The 21698-nt window shown below is 36.7% G+C and overlaps 2 protein-coding genes across 22 annotated transcripts in view; one reads left to right on the forward strand and one right to left on the reverse strand.

Annotated features, from left to right (window-relative positions):
• TFG (trafficking from ER to golgi regulator) overlaps positions 1-17161 on the forward strand; it is a 32630-nt gene extending 15469 nt beyond the window's left edge. For 8 of the 12 annotated variants that reach the window (XM_073892690.1, XM_025873389.2, XM_025873388.2 and 5 more), the window contains 4 exons: positions 1908-2075; positions 5483-5623; positions 12364-12471; positions 15862-17161. In XM_073892690.1, the coding sequence (XP_073748791.1) occupies positions 1908-2075; positions 5483-5623; positions 12364-12471; positions 15862-16244 (800 nt within the window). In that variant the 3' untranslated portion in view covers positions 16245-17161. The remainder of the gene's footprint in view (positions 1-1907; positions 2076-5482; positions 5624-12363; positions 12472-15861) is intronic. The other 4 variants (XM_073892698.1, XM_073892709.1, XM_073892707.1 and 1 more) reach the window with 4 other exon arrangements.
• A 705-nt stretch (positions 17162-17866) lies between these two features.
• ABI3BP (ABI family member 3 binding protein) overlaps positions 17867-21698 on the reverse strand; it is a 238011-nt gene continuing 234179 nt past the window's right edge. For all 10 annotated transcript variants that reach the window (XM_073892683.1, XM_073892688.1, XM_073892686.1 and 7 more), the window contains 3 exons: positions 20946-21107; positions 19377-19499; positions 17867-18181 (listed from right to left, as the gene is read on the reverse strand). In XM_073892683.1, the coding sequence (XP_073748784.1) occupies positions 18066-18181; positions 19377-19499; positions 20946-21107 (401 nt within the window). In that variant the 3' untranslated portion in view covers positions 17867-18065. The remainder of the gene's footprint in view (positions 18182-19376; positions 19500-20945; positions 21108-21698) is intronic.

Here is a 21698-nt window from a genome sequence, read left to right on the forward strand (position 1 = left end):
AAGCTTCTAAGCTTTTAGAACATATCCGGACTTAATAATCAGGAAAATAGCATAAAATAAACCAAAAATATCCTACACCAGAAACTGAAAGTCTAGTCTACAAAACAGTGTTGCCAGTCAGCTGTCAATACTCTTTAGAACAATATGGCTTGCCCTCACCCAGAAATATGTGGTTACCTATGTTCTTCAGTGGTCTACCTCTGCAGTCAATTCTTGGTTCTTGGACACTTGCTTCCTCTCTGAGGAACATGATATAGGCTATCTTGGATACTGGATTGACCTGTTGCAGTAGCTGTAGCAGCTAATGGGCTAGTAGGAGCAACTAGCAGGCTAGTGGGCATATAGTATTGTGTTTCCTGATGGATTTAGTTTGTAGTAAGTAGAAGGATGCACAGGTAGTGGAAGGTAGTAGTGTGAGAGGGAATAATTTACAGGATTGGTGTGATATGCTTTTGGGGTGTAGCCTTGGGATTAGGAATTAGGAAGAAAATTGGTGGGGAAGATGAATACCTTATTTTAAAGGAGTACCTGTAGGAGTTTTCTTCCAGAAATGGAGGAAATATTAGTGTAACCAGAGGAATGATAGGGATGAATAGGGGCTGCAAGCCCATGTGTGCTTATATTCTATTTAGTACTTCCAGTTTTTCACAAGATACATTTTGTCTTGATCACAGAGATAATCTAATAACTGGGGTTTATTGTTACCAATAAATGTTCATTTACTTGGTAACAGAAAAAAGTAATTGTTAATTGAGTAAATGGTTAGCAGCATTCTTTTTTGTTTACTTATTTTGTTTTTGATATCTTTTTTTAATTTTTGTTAGCTTTTTGGTTTCAGGTTCCTATTTGTAAAATGTGGGTTATTTTTGAATCCCTTTTCTTTCATAGTGTAGTGGTACAAATGCCTGTTGAGTACTTTAGTATCCTTAGAAGAAAAGCATGGTTTTAAATTTACATGCTCATATTTAAAATTTTATTTTTCTATTTAAAAAAAATAATTCATTATGGAAAGATATACAAAAGTAGACATAGTACTCTAATGAATCTTGTGAACCCACCCCAACTTCAGTAATTATCAACTCATAGTATCATGTCATCTAGACTCCCATACATTTCCACCCCTATTATTTTGAGCAAATCTCAGACGCATCATGATTTTCAACTGTAATAAAGTATTTTAAGGGAGACATAGCAAATTAAAAGGATGTGTTTCATGTATTAGTTGGTTTGAGATTTCTATGTAATTAATAATAAACAAATAGACAAGTAGAAATAAAACATAAGAGTTGATCTCATAACTTCAGTTAAGCTTCTTTATCCTTTTGTAAAATGAAGCATTAGTGTTCAGTAAATATCTGATTGTAGGATATATGTCGGTCATGGGGCTCCAGAAAAGGGGGCAAAGTGTTTTTCTCTGTTAAGGAGCTCGTATTTTTTTTTTCCTTATGTAATAATTCTTAGGGAAGGAGATAGATAAAACTTTTTTGAAAAAGTTGGTTTTTAAAATTTCTTTTTAATCCTTTTTTCTGATTTTAAAAAATCCAAGTATAAAGAGGAAAGTAGAATTAACAGTTATCCTGTTTTTTTTTTTTTTTTTTTTAAAGATTTTATTCATTTATTCATGAGAGAGACAGAGGGAGAGAGAAGCAGAGGGAGAAGCAGGCTCCCAAGGAGCAGGGAGCCCGATGCGGGACTCAATCCCAGGACCCTGGGATCATGACCTGAGCCGAAAGCAGACGCTTAACCATCTGAGCCACCCAGGCGCCCAACAGTTATCCTGTGTTCAGAGATGCTTACTTCTGAACATTTCAGACTATATGCACATATATTTTTCCCTATTTTGTATTTTTTAGGCCTCACTAAGTATAGATAAAATGGAAACAAGTTTTTGTTTATTCCTCTCATAGATACTGTGGATGGTAGGGATGAAAAGCCTGCTGCTTCTGATTCTTCTGGAAAACAGTCTACTCAGGTTATGGCAGCAAGTATGTCAGCTTTTGATCCTTTAAAAAACCAAGATGAAATCAATAAAAATGTCATGTCAGCGTTTGGCTTAACAGATGATCAGGTTTCAGGTAAGTGAGTTCCCCCCTCCCATCCTTCATTCCCTCTCTCCTTCCTTCCTTCTCCTTTCCTTCTTTAATAGAAGAATAACAGATACAGTGATGTGCACAAATCTTAAAGGTTCAGTTTAATAAATTTTTACTTTTGTATATACCTATATAAAACACAAAGTAAGATCAAGATCTAGATGATTTCTAGCACCTGGAAAGCTTTCTTAAGCACTCTTCCTGTCGTAGAACCCTACCCTATAAAGAATAACCACTGTTTGGTGTAGGTAAATTTTATCAAAAGTGGAATTCAGAAAGTTTATATTTTTTAAAAGAATCTGAACCATTTTATAATCTTATTTCAGATTTGTTGTAGGATTTAAATTATATTTGATGTCTTCTCTCTTTGGATGTTAAACTAGAGAAATTGAAATTTAAATGTAGATTTTTGGTTAAAGTGCTTTTGTGTGGAAACTGCTGTTGTATGAATGGTTTTAACCTTAAAACAGCACCTATACTATGATTTCTTCTTTTTACTTTTGGCTCTCATTTCTTCAATATTTTTTTCTGCTTTCTCTCTCTTTGTATTCTAATTACACATACAGCTCTAGAATTTTCATTTGATTCTTTGTATAGTTTATTTTTTTCTTTTGAGATTCCTTACCTTTGCATTAAGACTGTATTTTCCTTTAACTCATTGATGCATTTTTAATTCTTTAAAAATACTTATAATTTTTAAAAATAAAAATATAATAGCTGCTCAATGTTTGTCTGCTTCATCCAACATCTGGGCCTATTTGGAGTCCACTTTCTTTTGCCTGCCTTTTTACTCAGTGTGGGTCACATTTTCCTGTTTCTTTGCATATCTGATAATTTTTTATTGAAAACTGGACATTACAGTTAATGTGTTGTAGTGACTGACTTTTTGTTACTATTTCTCTGGCAAGGAGTTAACTTGTTTGGATTCAGACTATTCATTCTTTGTTCCCATGGAATATAGCAGCTAATATCTCTGCTCGGCCCTTTGAACTCTTGGTGCTGCTTTTTTTCCTGAGCCCTCTTACGTGTCCGCCTCTTAATTCTGTGGCCCACTGAGGATTTTAGGCAGAGCTTATACTTAGTTTTTAGGTCTCATTCCTTTGGTAGCTCTCTTAATGCAGGGATTTTCCCCTTCAAATTTCCAGCTAGTTGGCCAGCCATGAAGTTCACACTATGGCTTTCTTCTGTTGGGGCTGCAGAGGTCAGGGCTTGCAATTCTTAGCCACTGTAATTCCATTGGGGGTAAACTTTTCTGGTTTCTTGCTGATATTTGGTTGGCTTCCAGTGATTTCAAATAGTTGTTTTCTACTATTTTGTCCAGGGTTTTGGTTGTTACCTCTGACCATTTACTTTGCCATCATTCATAACTGGAAATATAGGATTCAGTCTATTGATTTTATTTTTCTTTGAGACTTCTATGGGACTATTCACTAAGGAGAATTGTGTGAAATTCTGGAAAGACAAATATGTGTATATGATGTATGTTCTTGGCAAACGAAGACATCACACAAGTGATACATCTGAAAAACCCTTTGTAGAGCAACTGAAATTTGAGTTAATAGTACAGCTTCTTCATATTTAAGACTTCAAGAAATGGCAGATAGAGGAGTCAATAGTTATATATAGGGGTCAGGCTTAAAATTTTGATTAGAATATAGTATATGCCACACCAGAATAACATGATTAATATGATTCACGTTATTTGAAGGCCATTTTTCTGTTAGCCTTGTATGTTGAAGAAAAACTACATATAGAAAATGCCAGGATACTTTGTAATTATTCAGGTCTGCTGTTGTGAAAGCTTGACTGCAATAGTGAATGTGGACATGGGAAGGAGGAATAGAATATTACAAAGATAGGATGGGCAACATTAATAGGTTACATACAAGAGGAAGAGAGGGATCAAAATAACGTACTATTTTAGGTCAGTAACAGTGTCTTTTGTAGGAGAGTAGATGTATTTATCTACATTATGTAAATATCAGTAACATGAGCACTTGACCATTTTACTCTGGTAACCATCCATTTCTCTTTCATTACCACTATGTTATCCTAGTTTAGTTCTCATCAGTACCTGGACTACCATTTGGTCAGCTACAAAGTTGCCTAATAACAGTGCTGAGTTCTGGGATGCACCAGTGCAGAGGATAGAGGTTTGCCCTCAGGGAACTTAGCTAGTAATAGCAAGTCCCTATGTGGAACTTTCTAAATGATTATCACTTTCATAAGCTCTTAGGATATAAGACTTTTATAAGTATTTGCTATAAGCTCTTGTTAACTCCTGATCCTTACAGTAATCTTAATGAAGTAGAAGTTATTTCTTTTGTACAGATGAGGAAACTGAGGCACAGAAGGAGATGAAGTAGTGTGTCCAGGATTAGAGAGCTACTAAGTGGCAACACTGGCATTTGAACCTAAGCAGTCTGGCTCCATAATCTGTGCTTTTAAGCACTCTTCTGTATTGCCCAACAGAAAGAACTTAAAGGAGTAAACCTATCTATAGTTGTCTTTGGAGTGTCTTTTTTGACTGTCACAGGATTGGAACTGTAGCGAATTTTTTCCATTTACTTCTCATTACTTTAGAAGAATTTGAGTGGCTCCAAGAATTTGAGAGGTAGTCTTTGAAAGGCAGACAAAAAGAAACAGAAAGGAGCCTGGCCCAGAGAGCTTGTATAACCTAAGAGGAAGATGGGAACTGTTCAGAAATGCAAAGTAGAAGTGGGTAAGGGTCATAATAAAAGTATACTTTATAGAAGTTCACAAATGGAAGAAAGGATTCATGGGTGAAGAAGCCTTACTGGAAATGTGGAGTAGTACCTGGGATTTAAAGAATATTATATTTAGATACATGAAAGTGGGACTGGAGGGAACAGTGATATATGCAGAGAGAAAAAATATTAGATACATTGTGGGACTAGGAAATAGGTTAGTTTCAGCTGAAGGGGGCTTGTGGGAGGAGGAATTGTGAGAAAATAATGTTTGGACCCTTGAACACCAAACTAGAGGGTTGAACTTGATTTATGGGCAGTGGAAACCCAATGAAGAATGAAATATTTTTGGTTGATCTACAACATAAATTAGATAGCATGAGGTAGAGGATAGTGGTATTGCAGAGATGAGTTTTGATTTTTGCAGGGGGAGGTTAGGACTTAGGAATATAACAGTGTACACTTTATAGGGAAGGATTTCCAGTCGTCGCTTTGGATTCTTAAGAGAGTGCTTGCAAAGGGAAAAATGAAGTAGACACATTCACTTTAAAAGACTGCTTTTGTGGTTATGCTTATTCTGTAGTATTTTTCATTTTTAGGATCTTTTTAAGCAGACTTACTAACTGAGCTTGCTGGGGAAAGGGCTTGTATTTGAGACTGAACTGACTTGTCATGACCATTTAGGGCCACCCAGTGCTCCTGCAGAAGACCGTTCAGGAACCCCCGACAGCATTGCTTCCTCCTCCTCTGCAGCTCATCCGCCAGGAGTTCAGCCACAGCAGCCCCCGTATACAGGAGCTCAGACACAAGCAGGTCAGAGTGAAGGTAAAATAGAAATAAGAGCACCTATTTGGGGAGGTAAATGTGCAGAGATGTTTATGGCAGCATTGTTGGTGATGGTAAAGAGCTTACATAAGCATTCATGCTATGAATACAGTTGCAGAAATTTTTGATCTGGTACGGTATGCTTTTGGGTTAGAAGTCAGGTATGCTTCTGATTATTGAAAAGAAAAAAAACGCTGAAAAAGTGCTTATGGGAATATAAATACATGGTAAAAGATCAGGAAGGATTCATATCAGTCACCAGTCAGTGGTAACCGGGGGGGCAGAGGTGACCCACTGAGGTGGCATTTCATTTTGCATTACACTTAAGGTGCCGTTCTGTTTCCTTCTTTCCCTTCTTGCATCTATGTATTATTTTTGTAATTGGAAAGATTTTTAAAATAGAGGTAAAGCATAACTTTAGTTTTTTGAAAGATAAATAGCCCTTTAAATTTTTGCGCAGTTAGCAGTATGTCTTTTGTGGAAAAAAGCAGTGTATTTTAAATCAAACTTCTCTTCTCTAAATGATGTGTCCTTGGATGAACAATTTAATCTCTCTGGGTTTTGATATTCTGTCACTGTAAATTAGGAAAATTGGACAAAACTAGTGGTTTTAAAAGAATGTCTCTAGTGCCGAATAAAACATAACTTGAATGCTGAGTATTTAAATAGATAAAAGGCTCATTACCATGGTTGAAGGGGATTGAGAGGCCACAAGCTCGGGACAGCAGGCCCTGAAGTTTAAGAACTATACACATTCCACTTTAAAACAAACACCAGGTGGTGCTCTTTTTATAAAGGGGCCAAGTGGTGGTATGGTGCATTTTCAGCACCAGAAGTAAGTGACTGAGTTTATCAATCATATTTAAAAAAAAAAAAAATTCATAGCCTAAAAGGAACGGAGCACTTAGGTAATAGAGTCCTATTCGTCTTGTGGCTTTATTTTAGAGTCGTCCTTTTGGATGAATTCTAGGCCTTAGGGTCTAGCAGGTGGCAGTTTGCTGATGAGTGGGTAGTTTGGGAAGAATTTCTTACCGCTTCAGCCTCTTCTCAGCCAACTTTAGTTATAGTTTAACTTCACTTTGTATTAAGCTGAAACTGCCCAAACTGGAACAAACTGGAACAGAAGCGGGTGTGGTCTGAAACAGGGAGGCAAACGCCAGCGTTTGGATATGATGGGAGTTTAGTGGTTACTTAAATTCCATAGAAGGGGCCTTGGAATTGTAAATAGTTTTCCTAAGGATTTTAGGTTTTTTTTTTTTAAGATTTTATTTATTTATTTGACAGAGAGATCACAAGTAGGCAGACGGGCAGGCAGAGGTAGAGGGAGAAGCAGACTCCCTGCTGAGCAGGGAGCCCGATGTGTGGCTCGATCCCATCATGACCTGAGCCGAAGGCAGACGCTTAACCAACTGTGCCACCTAGGCGCCACAAGGATTTTAGTCTTAATATGTTCTTCAGTTCAGGTGAACTGACATCGGCTTTTTTTTTTTTTTAATCCCATCTTAAGCAGTGTATACTGTTGTAGAACAACAGTTGGAAGGATAATTGTACCAAATAATGTTTGCTTGTTCACTTATAAAGGAATGAGATTTAATGCTCTCTTAATGTCTCTCACATTATTTTATGTTTATTTTAATTGAAAAATTGTAAGTAGGTAAAAATTTTAAAATATAAAAAGATAAACACTGAAAATTCAAATATTCTCTCCCACCTCTGACCCCTAGCAACCAAGTTCCTTTTTCCAGAGGCATCAGGTTAACACTGTTTGATATGCACTGAATTCCTTTAGGGTGGCATTGACTGTGTGCCTTGCTGAAACTGTGTTTTGTTTGTTTTGTTTTTTTTTTAGTTTACATTAAAACATATACTATAAAAATTGTACAGTTGTTAGTATGTGACATCAATCACTAGTATTCTGGAGGTGAATCTCTAGATCAGTGCTGTCCAGAAGAAATACAGTGGAAGTCATAAGTAATTTTTTTTAATTCATCACATTTAAGAAAGTTTTTAAAAAGGTAAAGCTAATGTTAATTATACATTTTATTTAATGCAGTATCTGGTGTATCAACATGTAATTATCATTAAGTTACTAATGTCTTATATTCTGTTTTTTTGTATTGCACATTGGAAATCTAGGGTGTGACACCACTTAGAAACACTTCAAAAACACAGGATGTTTAGTTAAGACTAGCTGCATTTCAGGGCGCCTGGGTGGCTCAGTTGGTTAAGCGACTGCCTTCGGCTCAGGTCATGATCCTGGAGTCCCGGGATCAAGTCCCGCGTCAGGCTCCCTGCTCAGCAGGGAGTCTGCTTCTCCCTCTGACCCTCCCCCCTCTCATGCTCGCTTGCTCTCTATCTCATTCTGTCAAATAAATAAATAAATAAATCTTTAAAAAAAAAAAACAATTGTCTTTAAAAAAAAAAAAAAAAAGACTAGCTGCATTTCAGGTGCTTTAGTAGCCTGGCTGCTGCCTGTTTATTGGATAGCACAGCTCTGGGTTAAGATGTCAGTTATTTATAGGATAAATTGTAGGCTATTTTAATGAACACTTTTTTTTTTCAAATTTTTTTATTGTTATGTTAATCACCATATATTACATCATTAGTTTTTGATGCAGTGTTCCATGATTGATTGTTTGTTCATAACACCCAGTGCTCCATGCAGAACGTGCCCTCTTTAATACCCATCACCAGGCTGACCCATCCCCCCACCCCCCTACCCTTAATGAACACTTTTTGACATATTGATGTACAATAAGTCCCTGACATCACCAGTTAGTTAGATCAGCTGCTGGTTAGAATTTGAATAGAATATTCATCAAAAATCTATTACTAATAATAGGTTAACATAGCAGTCTCTTATAATAGAATATGAAATAATCTAAAAACAAATCTGAGTTGTTTTACTTAAATACCTTAAAAGGGATCTTGGAATTGTAACTTTTACCCCCAAGGATTTCAGTCTTAGTATGTTTGATTAAAAAGATCAACAAAATGTTGAGCGTCATGAAAAGAAATGAAGTGGACAGTATTATCCTTTTTCATATAAAGCAGGTGCCTCTGTTATTGGAAAACTATGCAGTTGAGTAGTTGCCAAAAATATGGAGATAAGTGGTGAGGTTACAGAGAAGAGCATTAAAAATCATCAGAGACCAGGAGGTATTGCTGTTTGACAAACCAAAAAGGTGAAAAGAATATAATTAAAATATATAAAATCCTGTGATGAGATAATATGACCTAAATAGTCTTTTAAAATCACTTTTATTATAAAATTTTGAAACCTAAACAGTAGAGCTAGAATAATGGACTCCTCATGGATCCATCATGCAGCCTCAACACTTACCAGTGTTTTAAATTTCTTTTTTCATCTATCCTTCCTGCCCCTCCCTCCTTTTTTAATTTGCTGGGGTATTTTAAATCTAATCCTACCTGTTATTTCACTCAATTATTTCAGTATGCATGTCTACTGATAAGCTTTTCTTTTAACATAACAACTATGCTGTTACACCTAACAAAATTAAGTGATTCTTAATGTCATTACATACTAGTCTATATTTGAATTTCCTTAATTGTCTCATAATTATCTATTACAGCAGTGGCTTGTTCAAATTAGAAGTATAACTAGATTCACATTTTTCATTTGAGTATGTGTCTTATTTTTCAGTAGCTGTCACCCCTACATGTTTCCAAAGTTAAAAACTACATATTTTAATTATCAGCTGCTGTGTAACAATTTATCCCAAAACAGGTGCTTAAAACCACAAACATTTATTATCTCATGCAGTTTGAAAGAGTCAGGGATCTAGGAGCAGCTTAGGTAGGTGGTTTGTCTCTGAGTCTCTCGTGAGGTTGTGGTCCTTGGAAGCTTAATCTGAGCTAGAGGATCCTCTTCTAAGATGACTCTCATGTAGTTGTTGCCAGGAGGCTTCGGTTCCTCACATGGACCTCTCCTAGGCTGCTTAGGTGACCTCATGCCACGGCAGCTCCCAGCAGAGAGTGAATGAATGATCAGGAGAAAGTTAAGGTAGAAAGTGGCTGTCTTTTATAACCTGTCCTCAGAAATGTCGTGATTTCTGCGCTATTCTTTTGATATATACAGGTCAGCCCTATTGAGTGTGAGAAGGGGACTGCACAGGAGAGTGAATACTCATGTGTTTATGGCTTACTCTTTGCTCTTTTTGTATTGTGAAGTTAATCTTATTTCTAAAAATGTAAAGGATACGAGGAGCTCATGGACAGGAGTCCCAAGTGAGTGCTCTGTGTGCAGGGGCTAGTCCCGGAGGCTGGCTACCACTCTGTGTAACAAAGTGCAGTCCCAGGAGGTTCACAGTGACACTCTGCTTCATCCTCATCTCTTTCTTCCCCGAGGTAGTAGATTTTATGACGTTTACTTTAATCTGGTGATTCTTCCTGAAAATATAATTCACAAAACTTATATATATATATATATGTATTTTACTCAAAACACAGCTTACTCTAAACTCTGTCTCTACCTTGCGTTCTCACTTAGTAATATATCCCATAGTTCTCTTCTTAATGAGTATGTGAAGTTATTCCTCATTTTTTACAACTAAACACAGACTCCTTAATTACATTTTTAGGATATTGTAACAGAGTCTGTTTTGGACTTGAATGAAGTAAGTAAAAGGAATACTTTGTGTGGAGATAGTAATAAACCTCTGAAACTTTTAACTCCAGAGGTGACATTTTCATAATGGGTTTATAGCAGCTTAGGGAAAAAATAGAATATGTGCTTGCTTTAAGAATAGTTACTATACCTGTCAGTTTTTATTGAGGAAAACAATTATGCTGTAAAATCACTGATGGCAACAGCCTATTTTTTTTTTTTAAGATTTTATTTGTTTGACAGAGAGCGCAAGCAGGGGGAGTGGCAGGCAGAGGGAGAGGGAGGAGCAGGCCCTCCCGCTGAGCAGGGAACCCAATGTGGGGCTTGATCCCAGGACCTGGGAACATGACCTGAGCTGAAGGCAGTTGCTTAACCTACTGAGCCACCCAGGTGCCCCGATGGCAACAGCCTGTTACATGGAGTCTTAATCTCCGCTTTTTTGATGATACCTAAGCTAATATTTATATTAAATGAGGTAATGTATACAGAACTTCTTTTAAACTAAAGCTCTAGAGTTTTGCCTGCATTCCAGTGATGGTTCATATTAGCTGTATTGACCTCAGGTAAATTGCTTAATTTTTCTGTATCTGAAATAGGGATTGCTAATAAGGTTTACTCCCCCCGCCATGTATTTATTGCCTCTTTTTTTTGTATTGTAGAGTTAATTATTCTAATTTCTCAGAATTAGAACCTATTATCATAATGCTGTACATATTTTTCTCTTTTGATTATATTTCTGTACCAGATTCTGATTACTTCTGTTCTGAAATTTAGTTATGAAATACAATCTGGGATTAAGGTGGTATCTTCCAGGGTAGTTAACTCCTGTACTACCTTTTGTACTATCTGTAAGTCTTAAACCATTAGGAAAGCATTTAAGAAACTTTTGTCAGGTTTTTTTGTTTTATTTGGGAAGAGGATTAATAGTTTAAAAAAAGTAGATTTTATTTCTATCATAAAATGCAGATGACTGCTTGCTAGGAAATAAGCTGGCTGTAAATACAGGCATATCTCATTCAGTGCTGCAGTACATAGGGCTGAGTGGGGAGCCCAGTGGAGTGGGCTCTATTCCTCGATTTCAGGCTGTGAGTGCTAGCTGCCAATTGTACCTCAGTTTGAGTGGTGGCACTAAGATAATGTGACTTTCTCACTTGTCCCTTTCTGCCAGAAATATGCTAATACTCATAATCTTTTGATTAACAGCAGGTAGTTTGAATATTTTTGAAAGACTTAGCCAGTATATAATTAAAGATTTAAATATTAACTAGATATTAAAATGCACATTTTATTGCTACTCTAGGTATTAGAGTCTATAATACCAATAATACCACCAGTAGAACAAGAGTAGAGATGAGAAAGATGTGAACCAGTAAATCCTCATTTAGAAATCAGTAGTATTAAGTGTGTCCAAAAGGTTTTTTTGTAGGAACTGTGATCTCCTGACCCGAAACAGGACTCTCATTTCCCAGTATACATCCCCAATGTTAAACAGGTCTGCCATTTTCAAAAAAGTGTGCAGTGAGGGACCATTTAGGCTTTATCAGATTCCGCATGATGGGCGAGGATATTCGTAAGATGGAAAAACAAACTGTTGGAAAATGCCACAGGTGTCTTTGAGGTCTGCCATGAAAGGTGTCGCATAGTTCCTTGTTACCAGAGAGTCCATTCAGATGGTAACAAAGGTTCAGACCGTTAGAATAAATACAGTGCTTTGGGAGAGATTTAGGAGCTGCCGGTTGTATTTGTTCCTTTTCTCAGATTTTTATTTCTTGATTTTTGACTTGGTTGATTTTTTACTGAGCATTAGCAGTACCTATCTGTTGGCAGTTGGGTTCGAAAGCATTTGTTTTTCCAGAATTTATGAAGTGACCGCACTAGTGGTGTTTGCTGCAGCTGAGAGTTCTCTGCCGCTAATCCACAGCAGAGCAGCAACATTTGTTCAGTTGTTCATGCTTCTCTATTTCGCAGCACTTAAAGGGGAACAAACACATTCTTGTGTCTTGTTACTAAGTGTACTTATGTGTTTGGGTGGGGAGAGAATTAAATTGTGCTTTGAAAGTATTTCTCTCTGCCAAATTAAACCTGCCTCTTTTCCTTGTCTTGTCTTTTTTAGGTCAGATGTACCAGCAGTACCCGCAGCAGGCCGGCTATGGTGCTCAGCAGCCACCCCAGCCGCCCCAGCCACCCCAGCCGCCCCAGCAGTACGGTATCCAGTATTCAGGTGAGCACGTGTCCAGAGGGAGGTGACTTATTGATTGTGAGCTGTTCCTGTACTCATTAAACTTGAATCCTTTCCTCTTAACTCCTTGGTTTGTAATACTTACTTACATTGTCATAGGAGGTGTTAAGTATTTATTTGTGGGAGGAAATAATATTTGTTTATTTTTAAGTATTTTGCATGAATATTTTATTATAAATCAACATTTCAGTCAACAGTCATAGATGATTTTGTAATAACTTACAGTTTGAAAACATTTTTAACGCAAGCTATCTCATACTGATATGATCTCCTTATCTCTCGGGTGATTTAGAACAGCAAAAATGCAAGATTTTTTCACCCATTATATATGTCACATATAATTCCAGTGTACTGTAAAAATATTAACATTTTCCTCCTACATGAAAAGGCAGTCTTAATAAATAACCAAATTAAGCTACTTAGGTGTTTAAATCTCCCAGAGTATGTAGGAATACCAAAAATAGGCCAAAAAAATAGACGTGTGTCAAATGTAATCCAGGCAGCTAAGAACGTTGAATATAGTTGTTTTAAATAGGCATTCTGGGTATTTTCTTTTACCATCTGTCCACTGAAGATTATCCATATTTAAATATGAAATCTCTCTAATGTAGCTTTGACCATGATGATTATAAATCACGTAATTTTACATTTGTTAGAGAGTTTACGTTTCACAGCCAAAGATTTAAGTATCAAAAGTTCATGTAATTAAAAATAATTTATCTAAGTTGAATCTTGCCAGAATTTTGTTTTACAGAGTTTTTTAGTTCAACTGGAGCAGGAATTAGCAAACTGTAGCCACGGGCCAAATGTGGCACGTCACCAGTTTTTGTGAATTAAGTTTTATTGGAGCACATCTACACCTGTTCATTTTTGTGCTGTCTGTTGCTCTGTTGTGGCAGAGCTGAGTAGTTGCAGCAGAGACTGGCCCACAAAACCTAGAATATTTACTCTCAGGCTCTTCACAGAAAAAAGTAGGTCATGACTCCTGCACTAGACCATAAAATTCTATCTTTAGTTGGAGTTTTGACATACTTTCACGCATATGGCAATTTTTATTTGGATTATATTTGCTATAGAGTGATTTAGCCTATAGCTGCTAGTTTATGTAAAGTAAGTGGGATGAATTTAAACTTGGATTATAATATTAGGATTATTTTAGGTTTGCAGTCCTTTAAGGTCAGAGTGTTATAAATTATATAATTTATAGAAATAATATCAGAACTGAAAAGACCTAGTCATCATTCTAATCCAGGGGATTTCAACTCCCTCTGTGCTTCAGAATCACCTGGAGAGTTTTTTTTTTTTTTTTTAATGAAAGTTACAGGTGCCTAGGCTCTACTCCTAGAAATTTTGTTTGATTTGATTAGAAGTGGGACTCAGGCTTTGATATTTTAAAAGCATTGCAGGTCATTCTAAAGTGCAGGCAGGGTTGGAAACCATTTGTCTTTGTGTCACCCACTCATTTTATAAATGAGGCAGTTAGGGTTCAAAGAGGTTGTGACACATGGAAGGACACAACAGCCATTCAGTGGGGGAACTCAGTCAGAGCCAGTGTACTTGACTTTGCTGTTAATTATTTATATCATTCTGCATTCTCCAGCCTAGGCCAGTGGTAGCAGACTTACCTGCCATAAAAGGCTAGGTAGTAAATATTTTAGACTTTGTGGATCATAACGATCCCTTGTCCTACACTACTCATTAATTTTTTTAAAAAGCCCGTAATTTCCATTTCTTGAGATTTTTGTTCACCAAAGTTTTTCAAGGGAGAGGGTGGGGCTATACACATAATAGAAGCATTGCCACATTATGATCAAAGACTAATAGGTTGCTAATGAAATGGCATTAGGCCCATAGGAGTTATTCCCTCTGTTGAGAAATAATTAAGGATCTGGTTGTTCCCAGACTCAGTTAAAAATCCAATCTAGATTTCAGCTGCCAGGATGAAAAGGCAGCAGCATTTTGCTCATAGTCTTAACTTGTATAGACATTTTCAGTGTAAGAGCTGAGTCCTTCTGTTTCTCCAAAAACTTAGAGTAAAAAAATGAAGCGGATAAATTTTATGTAGAAGATAGGAGAAGTTGTATGACATTCAAGATTTTATCATGAATTGACTTCAATATTTGGATGCTACCATAAGTAAAATGCCTTAGATACTTGATTTACTTATTAAAAGTTAAGCTTGTTAATGATTTTAGTCAGTCTTCACTGGAGTAAAATTTAGTTTTCAAATCATCATCTTTGTATTTCTGATCCCACTAGTCCTATTAACTTGAATTTGATTGGGAGATGTGGAAATAGTCAACTAAATACTCTGCTTGGAGACTGTAAGTGGTGGTGGTAACATTGGACCATTTTTGACACTGTTGGTTTGGCAGTTTCCCTCTGACCTTTTCCAGTTTTACTCATGGACTATGTCAAAAAGGTTTCTTTCATGAGTAAATTTTGAACCCAGGTTCAAGGTGAGTTCAGAATATACTCAAATTCATTCAATCCTTTTTTTGTTTTTTAAATGCAGGGTTGTACATATTTTAATTATTTTCTTATGTATCTGGTATTTAATGCTGACAGGATTCCAGTCATTGGAGAGGTTTCATTGCAAGTAGCTGCAGGTGTGTTTCATGGTAGAGATAAAAGTTTTCAGTGAAGCCGACTTGTTCTTTTAAAAAAATTGAAAAAAAAAAATCCTAGTTAATAATGAATGTAGATGTTGATATTGTGGGGCAATATCATATGCTTTTTATGTGTTATGCTGTTACTTCTAAGTCAGAATTCTGAGCTGTAAAGGCAAAAGATCAGATACCGAATCTAAAAGATTTTAAGGATTGTGAAAATGGGTACTTAATATTTATTCTTAAGTGGCTTAGTTTTTATAGAAAGTGAGCCTTAAAGCATCTCATTAGCACAGTAAGATGTATTTGTTAGCACCATTGCTTCATTTAAAAATATTGTCTCAATGTGTTTTTACTTGGTACAGTTGTTAAATAGGCCTCTCCTCCACACCAGGTTAATGACTAGCTTTATGTTAATTCCTGCATTTATCATTTGAGCATCTGTTCTGTACTAGGAATTATGCTACAACAGGTATTTGCTCTTAGGGATTATGTAGTATAGAAGCATTTGTAATGAAATATAGAGTGGTTTCAGTTTAGATTAGAGGGTTTAAAAGAACTATTTAGAAAATCTTTTTTTGATACTATTTGGTTTTGAAGTGATATTATAGGATGGACTGTACTACTCTATTTGTTATATAAATACTTAGGAATAAGTTTAAATTTCTCATCTTTTTTGGTCCATAACAGTAAGACTATTCTCTGGAAAGCCTTTCACCAAAAGAAAAATAAGATCTATATGTACTTTATTTTGCCTTTTCAGCAGGCTATAGTCAGCAGACTGGACCCCAACAACCTCAGCAGTTCCAGGGATATGGCCAGCAACCAGCTTCCCAGGCACCGGCTCCTGCCTTTGCTGGCCAGCCTCAACAGCTGCCTGCTCAACCACCACAGCAGTACCAGGCGAGCAGTTACCCTCCACAAACTTACACTACCCAAACTTCTCAGCCTACCAGTTATACTGTGGCCCCTGCCTCACAACCTGGAATGGCTCCAAGCCAACCCGGGGCCTATCAACCAAGACCAGGTTTTACTCCACCTCCTGGAAGTACTATGACTCCACCTCCAAGTGGGCCTAACCCTTATGCACGCACCCGCCCTCCCTTTGGTCAGGGCTATACCCAGCCTGGACCTGGTTATCGATAAAGAGGCTCAGCTACACTGATGAATGTAGCTGATAGCGGTTTGCCTCCCAAAAGACTCCAGTACTACTATTTTAATTTGTATTGAAGTTCAGAAATTTAAAAAGCAGAGCATTTTTTATGGTATCATTGTTGCTGTTAATTGAAAGTATAATTTGCTGGAACACAAAAAGATCAAAATGAAAGTTTTTTTCTTCCCTTGCTTAAAAGTGTAGCAGCTGCCTAGTTATTTTGGAACACTACTCTGATGTGCGTAAAGTGATTGACTTTCTAGCTTGCCTTGTCCGGAGGATATTAAAACGCTAGGCTGAAGTTTAGCCATCTGAACTTGGCTTTTTATTATTAACATGATGTACTAAAATATAGATCCCTTTGAGAAAACAACTAGGTATTATGTATAAAATGTAACATTGATAGGTTAATAAAGATAATTGAATCCATTAGTGGTCTTGTATATGTTAATGACTAAATTACATGAGAAAAAAAATTTTTTGCTGTTTGGTCTCAAAATGAAGTATAGGCGTTTTAACTTAGAGTTTTCTGTTCCAAGAAACATGGTGCCATTTGATTTTTTGTCCTGACTTTGAAAGAAACGCATTTAATCTATCATTGGTTTAAAACAATGAAACTTTTTAAAAATAGATTTCAGAGGAAGACAAATTAACATTACATAAAAACACAACAGATATGGGGGGAGTTGGGTAGATCCTAATAACTTAGAGATGAATCATTGAGAAATGAAGAACTCAGTCTTAAAAAAACTACATCTCTTTATTGCAGAGTTTATACTTGCTTGAAAAATACAAAATGTAGCATCGATAAACTTGAAGCATGTTGAAGCAGAGGAAAGGTCCTTTCAGAAAGAGGGCAACAATGCAGCATTCCCATGTCCCTCCGCAAATGGACTTTTTTTTTTTAAAATAAATGAGATTTTCATTACAAGTTGAGTTAGACAGAATTATGAAAACATTCTCTGATACATTCATTCCTAGAGGTCTAAAAACAGTACATGGCCTGTAAAGTGGTAGGGATGTCATGCATTACTTCTGTGCTCAGACTTCACATTCAGTCTCTATGTACAGCTTCATTAGAATTCTATTAACAACAGTATGAAGACAAATCCCTGCTTAAAGGGATAGTTTGATAAAGTACATTCAGACATTGTAACATATTTATGGGTAGAGAAAGAACAAAATGTGTATTTTGAAATTGAGTAGATCAGATATTCTAACAGTTTTCAGTAATTTGCAAAGATTTAAGGAAATGTGTATCGGCATGAATGGTTAACTATTGATTGAAATGCGTCAGGAAAGCTATTTAGCTATTGCTAAAAATTTGAAGTTTATATAAACATGAATATTAGGACCTTTTTTCCCCCAGATACAAATGCTCAGATAATTTGATCTAATAAGTTAAACCAAGTTGAGATTTATGGAATTAACTCACCAGTAAGAATACACTTTAATAAAATATTTTTTTAAAAGTATATTAGTTTTTGATGTTAAATTTGTTATAAAAGTATCTCAAAACATCATTACAACAGTGATAAATAATATACAAATGATCTCTTAAAATACCATGGATAGGGAGCCAGCTTCCCTAAAAATGTTATCCTGTTAATGTCAATATCTTGTTTTCTTAAAAGGATTTTGTAAAACCTGATAAATATTCTCAGCAACATTTCTAATAAACATCTACTATGGCTATTACACTTTAATACATAGTAAACATAACAGCTTTAAATGAATGTGACAAATACTATAGTGCTTCCAATTTTTTTTTTGCCATGATAAACAGAAGGCACTTTTGATCCTGATTGCAGCATCTACCATTTTCCAGGAATTGTGGTCCCACATTCATACCACTGGACATAATTGATTTGGGTGTGACCACCTATTTCTCCAAATTGGACAGGTTCCTGACGAACTGCTCTGAAATAGCCTAAGAAGGGAAATAATTTTATTTTAATAGCTGCTATATTTTTGCCCTCACCACTCACAGATTGAAGGGTGTCCTTGAATGGCTGAATGTTACTCTAGGGGAAGTGTTTTAGAAAATGGATAGCAACAGAGAGCCTGGTGTCTTCCCTGAGGTTGTAATGGCTGGCTAAACATGAGGGGCACCTGAAACTCCTCTGACCTGCGCTTTAACAAGGTGGGATGAGCCGGTTGGTAGTGTCTGAGAGACAAAGCTGAAAAGGGGCAGAGTCGGAGGGGTTTTGTGTTTTGAGTGTGATTGAGCACATTCATTATAGTCTACACACAGTACGGACTGGTTGTGGTCTATGAAGGTGCTATTTACTAGTGTTAGGAAACAAAAGGGTAGTTCTAAGAACACTAAATTTCTAAAAATTAAACAGGTGAAATCTTCCTTCGAGGACTCTACACTAAATGATTAAAATTTTTGTGCGAATGTAAAATGTTTTGGCAATATACACAATTTTACAGTATGTTTTATATCCAATTCCTGAGAAGCAGCAGTTGCAACTTCCTGTTAATGGGTTCACAGATAAAAACACCAACATAGTAAAAGAGGACTTAAATGCCATTGAACAAAATGTGTTGCTGAAAAGACGAGTCAAATAATGCAGAAACCTGTTAGTGACTGCTGAGTAATATGGACAATAATTTACTCCTGCCCTGCCTAAGGATTAAATTTCAGTCTTTTAAATCCTCATGGAGCAGCTTAGTGCTAATAATGTCTTTAGCAAGTTACAGTGGTTATTCATTACTCACCAGAATTGCTCAGTTTTAATTATATTTATGTGGCAAATAATAAGGGAATAAAAAAATGCCTGTGTGCTCTGTAATACAGGAATGTAATACAGGAATGATTAAAGTTGGGAAACACTACTCTTCTATAGCTGTTTTTGCAAATTGAAGTGTTCCTGAAGTAGAATGTCTTTATAGATGTCTGTGTGTGATTTCCCTTAGCTCTAAAATAGAGTCTTAAGGACTGGGAGGAAAGTTGAAACACTTCTCTTAAGGTCTTACCATGAAAGTCTTTTTTTCTAGTCAGATAATTAGAGCACTAGTCCTGCAGAATTATTTTTAAAGTGATTGCTTTCTAAGCTTAGCTTGAATTCTGTGTTAATTTGTAAAATCCTCTTGCTTAAGAGGAGGCTCAGAAAACATACCTTCTTTGGTGGGTAACTGGTCAGAACTGAGTTGCTGTCCTGTGCGTCCATCTAAAAACGAGTCCACAAACTGGCAGTGGTCTTCTCCATGGCCTCTCTGATCGCCTATGTTATAAAATTTTCCTAAGGAACGAGAAATTAAAAGGTCATGAAGTATTACTTTTTGATAGAGGACAATTCTGAAATATTCAAAGTTTTTCAGATAGAGTCTTTTCCGTTTTTGTACTCCCCCCCGCCCCCTTCACCGTAGCTCCAGCCACCAGTGTCTTGACTGAACTATGGAAGTCTTCCAGCTGCCACCACTGCTTTTATTCCTTCCTCTCTCTAACTCCTTCCCTCCCCCTGCTCCCAGAGATCAGTCATCTTTTTATTTTCTATTTTTTAATTTTATTTCATTTTTTTTAAAAGATTTTATTTATTTATTAGAGAGAATGAGATAGAGAGCATGAGAGGGGAGAGGGTCAGAGGGAGCCCGATGCGGGACCCGATCCCGGGACTCTGGGATCATGACCTGAGCCGAAGGCAGTCGCTTAACCAACTGAGCCACCCAGGCGCCCCAAAATCAGTCATCTTTTTAAAATGCAGCTCAGATAATGTTACTCTTCATAAATCTCTCCTGCAGTCTCCTATTATAGTCAAAAGAAAACCCCAAATCCTTACCTGGTGTCAGAGCTCTTCATGATTCTATGCCTGCCTGCCTGACCTTCTGCTTACTAAGCCTCAGCCACACCAGTAGCACTCGCCGGGCCCGTGCCGGCAGGGACCTTTGCCTTTCTCTGTCTACCTCTAATGCTTCATCCCTGGATATTTGCTGGGGTGGTTCCTTCTCAGTTTTCTTCTTAGCACAAACCTTAGCTGTTCAGAGAGGCCATTCTAACTAAAGCTTCCACTCGGCCATTTTCTCTCACCCTTTCTAATTTTTCTTCACTACATGCAATTTTTATTTACATATTTGTGGTCTGTCTCTACTAAAATATAAGCTGCAAGAAAGCAGAATATGTTTTGTGTACCGCTTTGTCCTTAGCACCTAGAAAACCTCTGAACAGAGCAGCTGTTTGAATGACTGACCAAATGTCTACCTTTCCATGTTGGGGCCAGCCTTGTTTAAAATTTTTACTGCATGAATGCAAAAGAAAAAATAACAGCGCCACTGAGTCTGGAGCAAGGAGTTACCACTCTTCGGTCGGGTGTTTTGATCTTGTCTCTGGGAGACTTGAAATCTTAAGTATGCCCTATTCCTTCTGCGATGATTGTTACATACACTCATTTTATTATCAGTAGGTTCTCGGTCCCTGACGGCTGTAACAAAATTGAGCTTCAGTGGGGCAAGTGCCTTTACATTCAAGTTTTCCTTGATGATTTTGTTTCATATTGCATTTTCATTATTTACATTCTAATAGCATGCCTCAAATCCCAGGCTAAGTATTTCAGTAACATCTTGCTCAGAAGGAAGAACGGTGTTTGTATCACACCCTTAAGTGTCTGGAGCTAGCCACAGAAAAGGCCATGTTAAAGAATGCTGGAAAGCATTCCCGGAAGGCTTGAAACAGAGCTGGTAGTGTTACTTACCTGTGAGGGAGTCACTCAGATAAATCTTGTATCGGAGAGAGTTGCACAGCTGCACCCCTACAAATTTTTTATACCACGTCCGTTTGACATACTGTTTGCCCTTACATTCTGAGTAAGAGTCTGAATTAAAGGGTCTTTCAGTCCAGATGGCATCTCTCCCTGCTGCATAAGGAAAACACATGCTTTGAGTTTAGCATTCAACTTTGGGTATTGAAGAGCTGTCCTAAATGTTTTATAAAAAGCTGTTTGCAAAGTTCATTGTCAACCTGCTGATACCTTGTTTTCTCCAGTGCTAAATATTGGAGCCAAAATAATGTATGAGTTTGAACATAAACTCCCACCTAAGTTCCTGTCAATAGTGAAATAAGCAGTATGTTTAGGTTTCAAATAACCTATGCAGGGCTAGATGTAGATAGCATCCCCTTATGAGCAAATTTAATTTTTTGTTTTTGTTTTTGCTTTTGTTTTTTTTTGGTGGGTTTTTTTGGTAGCATAGTATATAATTTAAACAGATGCTTTAATGTGACTTGTCATTAAAGATGGACATGAGGATGTTATATCTTGACTTCAATTTTGAGCTGCCCTGGCATATGAACGAAAGCAAGTTTTAAAATACCCAACTTGTTCCCCAAACATTATAGGTTCCTCAATGTTAGGGAATGTTTTAGGTAAGCATTCCCACCTGGCTGATAGTCTAAGACTAAATGGACTAAAATGAAATCATGACCAAAATTCTGCCATGCTTATTTAGTT

The sequence above is a fragment of the Callorhinus ursinus genome, unplaced genomic scaffold, assembly GCF_003265705.2.
Source record: "Callorhinus ursinus isolate GAN/ISIS: 27379988/994484 unplaced genomic scaffold, GSC_fseal_2.0 scaffold1, whole genome shotgun sequence".
Lineage (NCBI taxonomy): Eukaryota > Metazoa > Chordata > Mammalia > Carnivora > Otariidae > Callorhinus > Callorhinus ursinus.